The 12,121-nt window shown below is 41.3% G+C and overlaps 1 protein-coding gene across 2 annotated transcripts in view; it reads right to left on the reverse strand.

Moving 5' to 3' along the window:
- The window catches only part of LOC139180898 (A-kinase anchor protein 17B-like), a 60,519-nt gene that overhangs the window by 9,412 nt on the left and 38,986 nt on the right, over positions 1-12,121 (reverse strand). For both annotated transcript variants that reach the window (XM_070783491.1, XM_070783490.1), the window contains exon 2: positions 702-1,473. In XM_070783491.1, coding sequence (XP_070639592.1) covers positions 702-1,457 — 756 coding nt within the window. In that variant the 5' untranslated portion in view covers positions 1,458-1,473. The remainder of the gene's footprint in view (positions 1-701; positions 1,474-12,121) is intronic.

The raw sequence follows: 12,121 nt of genomic DNA on the forward strand, positions 1-12,121 counted from the left end.
CACACATAACACACACACACACACACACACACACACACACACACACACACACACACACACACACACCTGAAGCTACTGAAGCTGAAAGTTCAAATTCACACTAAAGACTGATTTAGAGAAAAAGGGTTTAGCTGCATGAAGGTTTCAAGAACAAGATGACCAGGCATTCAGACAGTCATGAAGCTGTCTTCATGCTGGATAGACAGATTGACTTTGAGAGGAAAGGAACCAGGTTTGTTGGGATTCTGTTTTAGAATTTACCTGACAGTCGTCATTAATGTATAGTTAACTGTGACTCCCATAGCAAAGAGGGAATAAACTGCCTTTCTTGTTTCAAGCTGCATGTTGCCCTTTTCCAGCAATTTGTCAAACAGAAGAAGCATATGAGATACTTCTATAAGGACCATGAAGAATCCTTTAATGTCCCCAAGGAGCTGGGCAGAGCCCCAGACTATAACAACCATCACTTCAAACCACAGCTGGCAGCACGGCTGACAGTAGGAGAATGCCCTAATCATAATGATATTTTGTCCCCAAAAAATACCCATTTATTAATGACAACATAAATCTTTACATTAGCTCTTGATCAGAGCCTCCAGGGTGGTCTAAGGAAATCTGTTCCAAAGGCTTCTTTCTAGCTTTTACTCAAGACCACCTGAACCATGGGAAAAAAAGTTTATAAAACCCTGGCTGCTCCTTACCTTGATGTTACATGCCAGAGCTTTCCCATCATCTCCTTTAAGCATCAGCTTCATCCCGCGGAGGGACTTCATGGCCTTTAAGAAGTCAGTTGACTCTTGGTACTGTATAAATGCCTCGAACGTCTGCAAGCCGAAGTTGAACCCCCCAAAGCTCCCACTGGTTATAACCTCTCGGTAGGGGTCGAGCATTGGGATATCTACATTCTTGATCTTTCCAAAGCTTTCAAAGACCACCCGAAGGATCTCTTCACACGGCTTCTCCCCACTGGAACCTTTGGGAGCAAACCACTTGCAGGGCAGCCCTTCGAAGTATATGGAATTTGGACTCTTATCATGGTCCTGCTCTTCAGACCCATCACCCATCGGGGTGGCCACATTTTCCTTGGGGAAGTGCTCCCACTCTCCCTGGGCGTCTGTCACCACGACTTTTAAGTCTGTTTCCAAGCCATTTAGCTTGATGATCTTCCCGTGCAACTTGGCCTTCAGGATTTGAACCAAGCTTCGCGTTTCCGCCTCCCCCTCAAACCGGATGAAGTCCCTGGTGCTCTTGGCGAGCCGCACAGTGGTAAACTGGTCAGGACAAATCAGGCTCTTCAGCTGGTCCAGAACTTCCCAGTTAGAGACGGGTCTCGAGGGTTCCGGGCTCTCAGGGAGCAACACATTGATCATCAGCTTTGCTATGGGCTTGAGGTAGAGGTGCTGAGCTGCGCACAGTTCTGTGGCCTCTGAGTTATCATACACCACCGTGACCGTCATGGTATCCACAGGAAACCTGAGAGGGTGAAAAGGAACTGTTAGGATACCAAAGGAGGGAAACACAGATTCAGCTTTTGAATGGTGCTAGCAGTTGTTGGCGGAGAAGGCAATGGCACCCCATTCCAGTACTCTTGCCTGGAGAATCTTATGGATGGAGGAGCCTGGTGGGCTGCAGTCCATGGGGTCGCTAAGAGTCAGCCACGACTGAGCAACTTCGCTTTCACTTGTCACTTTCATGCATTGGAGAAGGAAATGGCAACCCACTCGTGTTCTTGCCTGGAGAATCCCAGGGACAGGGGAGCCTGGTGGGCTGCTATCTCTGGGGTCGCACCGTGTCGGACACGACTGAAGCGACTTAGCAGCAGCAGCAGCATTTGTTGGATTTGGGTCAAACTGATAAGGAAATATACACTACCAGGAGAATTAAGGTTAGAGCTAACATTTGTTTAATGTGTTTTAGAGGTTTCAGAGAGTTTCTATAGACTGTGTCTCAGTTTCCTTAACTGTAAAATAGAAACAATAGGATTTTAGGAAGGAATAAATGGGCACAGTCCTTAGAAGAGTGCCCCGCACACAGCAAGTTCTCAATCACTATAAGCTGTGACTATTATTTATGCTACTTTATCTCATTTGGTTCCTGAAGCAACCTGTGAATAGGTATTTTCATGCCTGTTTTGTAGATGGAGACGTTCAGTGGATTCAGGAAAATTAAATGGCTTGCCTATACAGGAGGTCTTACAAATGGTTGACAAAAGAAGAGAAGGAAAAGACAAAGGAGAATGGGAAAGATATGCAAAGTTCCAACTAAATCCAGAGTTCCAGAAAATAGTAAGCAGAGATAAGAAAGGCTTCTTGCTGCTGCTGCTGCTGCTGCTGCTGCTGCTGCTGCTAAGTCACTTCAGTCGTGTCCGACTCTGTGTGACCCCAGAGACGGCAGCCCACCAGGCTCCCCTGTCCCTGGGATTCTCCAGGCAAGAACACTGGAGTGGGTTGCCATTTCCTTCTCCAATGCATGAAAGTGAAAAGTGAAATTGAAGTCGATCAGTCGCGTCCAACTGTTCGCGACCCCATGGACTGCAGCCTACTGGGCTCCTCCGTCCACAGGATTTTCCAGGCAAGAGTACTGGAGTGGGGTGCCATTGCCTTCTCCAAGAAAGGCTTTTTAAGTGAATGCAAAAAATACAGGAAAACAATAGAATGGGAAAGACTAGAGATCTCTTCAAGAAAATTAGAGGTACCAAGGGAACATTTCATACAAGAGGGGCAAGATAAAGGACAGAAAGTGCAAGGATGTAACAGAAGCAGAAGAGATTAAGAAGAGGTGGCAAGAATACGCAGAAGAACTATACAAAAAAGTTCCTAATGACCCAATTAACCACAATTGTGTGGTCACTCACCTAGAGCCAGACACCCTGGAGTGTGAAGTCAAGAAGGTCTTAGGAAGCATTACTATGAACAAAGCTAGGGGAGGTGATGGAATTCCAACTGAGCTATTTAATATCTTAAAAGACAATACTATTAAAGTGCTGCACTCAATATGCCAGCAAATTTGGAAAACTCAGCAGTGACCACAGGACTGGAAAAGGTCAGTTTTCATTCCAATCACAAAGAAAGGCAATGCCAAAGAATGTTCAAACTACTTTACAATTGTGCTCATTTCACATGCTAGCAAGATTATGCTCAAAATCCTTCAAGCTAGGCTTTAACAATATGTGAACCAAGAACTTCCAGATATACAAGCTGGATTTAGAAAAGAAAGAGGAACCAGAGATCAAATTGCCAACATCTGTTGGATCACAGAAAAAGCAAGATAATTCAAAAAAAAAAAAATCTACTTCTGCTTCATTGACTACACTAAAGCCTTTAAAGAGATGGGAATACCAGACCACCATACCTGTCTCCTCAGAAAACTGTATGCAGGACAGAAGCAACATTTACAACTGGACATAGATCAATGGAGTGGTTCAAAATTGGAAAAGGAGTGCATCAAGGCTATATATTGTCACCCTGTTTATTTAACTTACATGCAGAGTACATCATGGGAAATGCCATGATGGATGACTCACAAGCTGGAATCAAGATTGCTAGCAGAAATATCAACAATCTCAGATATGCAAATGATAACATTCTAATGGCAGAAAGCAAAGAATAACTAAAAAGCCTCTTGATGAGGGTGAAAGAGGAGAGTGATAAAGTTGGCTTAAAACTCAACATTCACAAAACTAACGTCATGGCATCTGGTCCCATCACTTGGCAAACAGATGGAGAAAGAATGGTAACAGTGAGAAACTTTACTTTTGGGGGCTCCAAAATCACTGCAGATGGTGACTGCAGCCATGAAATTAAAAGATGCTTGTTCCTTGGAAGAAAAGTTATGATCAACCTAGACAGTATATTAAAAAGCAGAGACATTACTTTGCCAACAAAGGTCTGTCTAGTCAAAGCTATGGTTTTTCCAGTAGTCATGTATGGATGTGAGATTGTGACTATAAAGAAAGCTGAGTGCCAAAGAATTGATGCTTTTGAACTGTGGTGTTGGAGAAGACTCTTGAGAGTCCCTTGGACTGCAAGGAGATCCAACCAGTCCATCCTAAAGGAGATCAGTCCTGAGTGTTCATTGGCAGGACTGATGCTGAAGCTGAAGCTCCAATACTTTGGCCACCTGGTGTGAAGAACTGACTTATTTGAAAAGACCCTGATGCTGGGAAAGACTGAAGGTGGGAGGAGAAGGGGACAACAGAGGATGAGATGGTTGGATGGCATGACTGACTCGATGGACACGAGTTTGAGTGAACTCCAGGAGTTGGTGATGGACAGGGAGGCCTGGTGTACTACAGTCCATGGGGTCTCAAAGAGTCGGACACGACTGAGCGACTGAACTGAACTGAGAGTTGTTGCTATCAAGAGATAGAGTTTATTTTCCCCAGCTCTTGAACATGAGTTTGCCTTTTTTCCCCCTAATAGAATGTGGCAGAAGTGTTCTAGTGCCAGCTCTCAGATGAGGCATCAAGTGGCCCTCACTCTCCTGGAACCCTTCCATAGCATGTGGAGAATCCTGGGCTAGCCTGCTTGAAAAAGGCCACATGGGGAAGAGCCCACTTGTGATGGCTCATCAGCCATCCTAGTCCAGCCAGCTCCCAGCCAACCCACCAACTGACGGCTCACATAAGAGCAATCCCCATCAAGATCAACTGCAGCCATCAGAGATGAGCAGAACAGTCCTGAGAAACTATAGACTCATGAGAAATAAGAAATGGTTTTTGTTTAAACCACTAAGTTTTCAGATGGCTTATTATACAAAAATAGCTAACTATACAAACATCTAAATTTTAATTTCAAGATATACAATCACACTGAGTACTTTTTACGCAAATAACTAAAAAATTACAAAAGCCCACTCATGGGAGAGTTTGGGGAAGAAGGAAAAACTAGGCACTTTCATATCTTGCTACTGTGCTGTGCTCAGTCATTTAGTCGTGTCCAGCTCTCTGCGACCCCATGGACTGTAGCCCACCAGGCTCCTGTGTCCATGGGGATTCTCCAGGCAAGAATATTGGAGTGGGTTGCCATGCCCTCCTCCAGGGGATCTTCCTGACCCAGGGATCGAACCCAGGTCTTCCACATTGCAGGCTGATTCTTTACCATCTGAGTCACCAGGGAAGCCCAAGAATACTGGAATGGGTAGCCTATTACTTTTCCAGGGGATCTTCTGGACCCAGGAATCAAACCGGGGTCTCCTGCATTGAAGGCAGATTCTTTATCAGCTGAGCTACCAGAATGAAAAATTAATTACATCTTTTTTTAGAATAACTTGGCAAAACAAACCAAGAACCATAAAACTGCTCATCCCCTTTGAACCAGGAAGCTGCTCTAGGAACTCAACCTAAGGAAAGAATTAAAAATAAGAAGAGAAGATGTTCAAAGATGCTTATTGCGGTGTCATTTTAGATACAATTTTGTCAAAACTATGTATACACAGGAATGAAGTTCAGAAACTGAGTGATGAGTTTTTTGCAAAGTGGTTTTAATAAAATGTTTTGGTGATTTACTGTGTTAACAGAGGCATTTTTTAGTCACTCATTTAAAATCATGATTGATATAAATGGATTGTATGTAAATTTTCTATTTTTCCTTCTACTTAAGATTAAACTCACAAAAATTACTAAAAATCAACTTCTTGACATTAAACGTATGCCTCATATCCTTCACAAGGGCAATTTCCACTCAGTTTCTATATTTTAGCCAGATCTTTCTGCTTTCCTGAAGTATAGTAAATGTTCTCCTAAAATTTGAAGGGAAATGGATCAGATGGTATTTTATAGTGCTTGATACCAGTATTTTTTGACATTAAAAAAAAAAACTGGCTACTGCTTCATTCTCACACCGACTCTAAAATAAGCAGTAAATTCTACAGCAGAGGTCACAAGTCAGATGACCACAGTGGAGAGCAAGATGGCCTCAGCAAGTAAAGAATGCCGAGCAGAGACCCAGGCTGGTGCCCCATCTGAAGGCCGTGGTGAGGAAAGGAGGGCCTGGGGTGGCCACATCTTCTTAGTCATCCAGAGAGGCCAGAAACTTCTAAACAGGACACTTTCTCAACTCTAAGCTTAAACATGCCAATCCTTGAATCTAGTTAAAACTGTACAAGGCCCTACCTTGTGCCTGAAAATAGGTTTTAAAAGGTTTGTGCCCTTTTTCCCCATACAATCCCTGTTTTAACATGTTCAAAAGTAATCTGCCACTGAGTCCATGTATACCTATGGCCGATGTATGTTGATACGTGGCCAAAACTGTCACAATAATGTAAAGCAACTGTCCTCCAATTAAAATAAACTAGTTTTTAAAGATAATAAAGCAATCTGCTGCTCAACATCGCTAATTATTAGAGAAATGCAATTCAAAACTACAATGAGGTATCATCTCACACCAGTCAGAATGGCCATCATCAAAAAGTCTACAAATAAATGCTGGAGAGGGTGTGGAGAGAAGGGAACCCTCCTACACTGTACATGGGAATGTAAACTGCTGCAGCCACTATGGAGAGCAGCATTGAGGTTTCTTAAAAAACTAAAAATAGAGTTACTATATGATCCTGCAATCCCACTCGTGGGCATATTTCTTGAAAAAACAAAAACTTTAATTCAAAAAGATACATGCACCCCAATGTTCATAGCAGAATTATTTACAATAGCAAAGACATGGCAGCAACCAAAGTGTCCTCTGACAGCTGAATAGATAAAGAAGGTTACATACACACACACACACACACACACACACACATATATATATAAATGATAATCTCTAGTTCCATCCATGTTGCTGCAAATGGCATTATTTCATATATGTTTTTATGGCTTAGGAACACATACATATGAAATAATGCTTTTTGCAGCAACATGGATGGAACTAGAGTTTATCATACAAAGTGAAGTAAATCAAAGACAAATATCATATGATATCATTTATATGTGGAATCTAAAAAAGATAATACAAGTGAACTGATTTACAAAACAGAAAGAGACTCAGACATAAAAAACAAACTTATGGTTACCAAAGGGGAAGGGTGGGGGATGGATAAATTAGGATATGGGGATTAACAGATACATAGCGCTTTATATAAAAGAGATAAACAACTAGGACCTACTGTACAGTACAGGGAGCTATATTCAATATCTTAGTAACAATCTATAATGGAGAAGAATCAGTTATATACATATATAACTGAATCACTTTGCTGCATACCTGAAACTAATACAATATTGTAAATCAAACATCCTTCAATTTAAAAAGGAAAATTACTTTAAATTACATATATTATTTAGTAGATATAGTTACACATTTTATGCATATTTATATTTATTAATAAAAATGCATGCATGCTTAGTTGCTCAGTTGTGTCTGACTTTTTTGTGACCCCATGGACTATAGCCCACCAGGCTCCTCTGTCCATGGGATTTTCCAGGCAAGAATACTGGAGTAGGTTGCCATTTCCTCCTCCAGGGGATCTTTCTGACTCAGAGATTGAACTTGTGTCTCTTGCACTGGCAGGTGGATTCTTTACCACTGAGCAACCTGGGAAGTCCATTAATAAAAATATATCTACTCAAATAGGCAAAATCACTGAGATCAAGTTACCAGGATATGATTTAAAATTGATTCTTTAGAACAACCTAATTTGCCCTCCAAAATCACTGCAGATGGTGACTGCAGCCATGAAATTAAAAGATTCTTACTCCTTGGAAGGAAAGTCATGACCCACCTAGACAGCATATTCAAAAGCAGAGACATTATTTTGCGAACAAAGATTTGTCTAATCAAAGCTATGGTTTTTCCAGTAGTCACATATGGATGTGAGAGTTGGACTATAAAGAAAGCTGAGCGCCAAAGAATTGATGCTTTTGAACTGTGGTGTTAGAGAAGACTCTTGAGAGTCCCTTGGACAGCAAGGAGATGCAACCAATCCATCCTAAAGGAAATCAGTCCCGAGTGTTCATTGGAAGGACTGATGTTGAAGCTGAAACTCCAGTACTTTGGCCACCTGATACGAAGAGCTGACTCATTGGAAAAGACCCTGATACTGGGAAAGATTGAGGGCAGAAGGAGAAGGGGACGACAGAGGATGAGATGGTTGGATGGCATCACCAACTCAATGGACATGAATCTGGGTAAACTCCAGGAGTTGGTGATGGACAGGGAGGCCTGGTGTGCTGCAGTCCATAGGGTCACAAAGAGTCGGACACGACTGAGTGACTGAACTGAACTGAACTGAATATACCCTCTAAATACTTTTTAAAAAATTGAGTAAAGGGATTTATAACATTATATAAACTGTATGCATATAAATTATATGTCCACTACTGAGTACTCTACAGTGTGCTTAGCACCAGAAATTTAGTTTCCATTCAACACCATACAGTTGACCCCGTTATAATTTCACCCTCTCCCCTGCACCTTTCCCTCTGGTAACCACTACTCTGTTCTCTGTATCTGTGTGTTTGCTTTTCTTGGTCTGCTAATTAATTTTAGGTGTTGGTTTGCTTGTGTTTTATATTCCACATGTGAATGAGATCTTTTGGTATCTGTCTTTCTCTGACTTGTTTTACATAGCATAATACTCGATACAAGAGATGAAAGCTTGTCATCTGTGACAGCATGGAAAGACGTTGAGAGTACTATGCTAAACTCCCTTTTAATATGTCTGTGCTTCAATTGATAGTCATGGTAGAACTCATTAGCAATTTCCCCATCATTTTTACTAATCCCTGTCATATGCCTAACATAAGCTGAGCCCTGAGGGCAAGGAATGTCCTAAGTATGGCCGTCATCAGTGATTCAAAAATTGAATTTTAATCAAGATTTTTAACTATTCCCATGCTCTAGTATGTTCTACCATGGCCTCCTAGCCCCCTCACACATACACATATCTCTCTTCTAGCCTTATTATGAAAAACAACACCACTGAGATCACTCATTCTTCAATGCCTATGCAGAGGCAAATGAGAACTCCTCTAACCTTCAAAAATTAGAGTTATTCAATAATGTTTACACAGTGCACATTCCAGCAGTATCTTGTGTACACAGCTCTACCAAAGCATTTCACTCAACCAGTTCTCAACAGGAGAACATTTCTAGCAGCTTCTCAGAGAACCGTGGCTGCTTTCTCTAGTCATGGGTCCGCCCCATCTTCCTGCCTCTATAGCTAGTAGCAAACCTGACTAAATAGCAGCAGAATAAGAGACTAGAGAAAAGTGATCAGTTTTGAGATATTCCCTAAAACCGTTGTTTGAACCTGCAGTGAAAAATCAATATATTCTATGGGGTCTGCAAGCAAAGTTCCTCCAATACCTTCTCTCATTTCAGAAGATACCAGAGGGAGGACTCTGCTACACCTCAGGTGTTTTAGATCAGAACCATGACATTAAAAGAACCTGAGTCATGAGCAAAGTATGTTTCATTCATTTTCTCTCCCTTTTTCTCACGCTCATAAATACTCACTGTCAGGGTGCTAGGAATGCTATTTGAATGAGGCACATTTTTTTTAAAACAGTGAAAAAAAATAAGGCCATCTGCACAACTCAATATCCTCTTTCAAAGTGGTCCTTTGCTGCCTTTTTTCTTTAGGCTTCTGAAACTTAAAGTTAAGTCATTTTGACAGCATTTAAGATGTATAAAGTTATATTGACATATTCATTGTCAACAAGGCAGCCAAAATGTCTTTGGGTCAAATCAACCTAGTCAATTTCCAATTTCTCAACTAGTACAGAATTCCAGTAAGTCTTGACCAAATAGAGGAGTTCCCTGGTTTTTCAGTCAAGAGGTCATGGATGAACGTTCAGGTGTTCTGATACATCATTAACCCGAACTATAATTTTTTAAAATATTTGTCTATTCGGCTGTGCCAGGTCTTAGTGGCAACATGCAACCTCCCTTGTGGCAGGTGGGATCTAGTTCCCCGACCAGGGATCAAGCCCAGGCCCCTACATTCGGAATGCAGTCTGTCACCGGACCACCAGGGAAGTCCCCTGAACAACAATTTAAAAACTGAGGCTGACCATATGCTCTGATCTTAAAAGGCTTTAAATCACGTCATTAAAATGAGCAGCACACAGTGTTGCAATAAGAGGAAGACAACCAATCTAGGATCCACCAAATGACTCAATTCTCAAATTAAGATGGTCCTAAAGGGCTTATTGTGGCTCTGGGGGCTTTCAGGGCATAAAAGAAGTGACTTTTTGGAGATCCACAGCAATGACCAATTTGTGACCATGATATACTGCAGTCTTACTGAGAGAGAATCTCTTCTACCAGCACAAAGAAAATCTGTTCTAAAGTACGGTTTAGTACAGGAAATTTTGATCTTGAAATGAAGAAAACTGGATTCGTGTTAACTCACCTCTTTCGGCAACTTAATTTCCTGTTTTTGTTTCCCTCTTTTAAAAGATCATATGAATGTTCCCTTTATGTGATAATGTTGGGGAAAGCAAAGTGTTTTTGAGAGTAATAAAAATAAATTAACCCAATTACTCAGCCATAAAAAGAATGAAATATTGACATTTGCAGCAATGTAGACAGACCTAGGGAATACTATGTTTAGTGAAAGAAGTCAGACAAATACTAACACTGTATAATATCACTTATATGTGGAATCTAAAAAATAATACAAATAAATATATATACAAAACAGAAACAGACTCAGACATAGAAAATAAATTTATGGTTACCAAAGTGGGGAGGGAGGTGGGGAGGGACAAATTTGAGGCATGGGATCAACAACTACATAAAATAGATATGCAACAAGGATTTACTGTATAGCACAGGGAATTATACCTGATATCTTGGAATAACCTATAATGGAAGAGAATCTGAAAAAATACTGAATCACTATGTTATACACCTGAAACTAACACAATATAGTAAATCAACAATACTTCCATTAAAAAAATGTGTGTGTGTGTGCTCAGTCACTAAATTAACCTAAAGAAAGGTTTGTGTTAGGACTTTCAGTGCAAATACATTTATGCAACTCTGTTAGTATGAGAGTCAGTCCATGGTTGCAAGGGAGGGAGCTGTTATTTAAAATAGGCACATGGCAAAAAAAAAAAAAAAATAGGCACATGGCAGTTGGAACACCTGTCTGACCAATCTTTTGGTCTTTGATCCCCTTTTCCAACACCAAGAACATTTTTGTTACAAAATATCTCTCTCTAGACACTTCCAGCTAGGAATACCGCCTTGCTGCTGCTGCTGCTAAGTCACTTCAGTCGTGTCTGACTCTGTGAGACCCCATAGACAGCAGCCCACCAGGCTCCCCCGTCCCTGGGATTCTCCAGGCAAGAACACTGGAGTGGGTTGCCATGTCCTTCTTCAATGCATGAAAGTGAAAAGTGAAAGTGAAGTCGCTCAGTCGTGTCCGACTCTTGGCGACCCCATGGACTGCAGCCTACCAGGCTCCTCCGTCCATGGATTTTCCAGGCAAGAGTACTGGAGTGGGGAGCCATTGCCTTCTCCAAATACAGCCTTAAACCTTGTATTAATTTACTATGATGCTACTGAAGTAGACACATTGCTTTCTCTTCTTCATATTAGGGGGAAAAAAGCTATCAGGGATTTAATGGAATGTGGTTGGAGTATCTTCTGTACGTCTGCCTCACTCATTGAAGAGTCAGAGTACTTTTGTGAGAAATACTATTTGCATATCGTCAAGTCACCAGTGTTTTGCTTCTCAGGTTTCATCTTCACAACCTGAAAATTACCAGCAAGATTCCTGCCCACGAGTCGCCACCTACAGGGAAAAAGCGACCTTTACATGGGACCATGTTTTGCACTCCTAAGCAGTCTGTGAGAGCCACAGTATTTCACAACCTTTTTAAAATCCCAAGGGAAACTTATTTGAATACACATCCTGCAGGAGAAGATACTTTCCAATACCTTCTGGCAAAAGTGTGATAAAGGGAGGAAAGACTGGAGAAGCCACAATTCATGTGAATCCTTCATGGTGGACCTCCGTGTCATAGCACCCTGATCACCAAACACTGCCAAGGAGAAAGGGGGACAAAGTCAAAAGCAGATGCAGTGGTTTGAAAAACCAGGACAACTGTATATTTATGATTTTCAGCATGAATAGCATGTGAGGTTTACACAGTTGTACTTACGGGCCTTCACAA

This window comes from Bos indicus, chromosome X (assembly GCF_029378745.1).
Source record: "Bos indicus isolate NIAB-ARS_2022 breed Sahiwal x Tharparkar chromosome X, NIAB-ARS_B.indTharparkar_mat_pri_1.0, whole genome shotgun sequence".
NCBI classification, from domain to species: Eukaryota; Metazoa; Chordata; class Mammalia; order Artiodactyla; family Bovidae; genus Bos; species Bos indicus.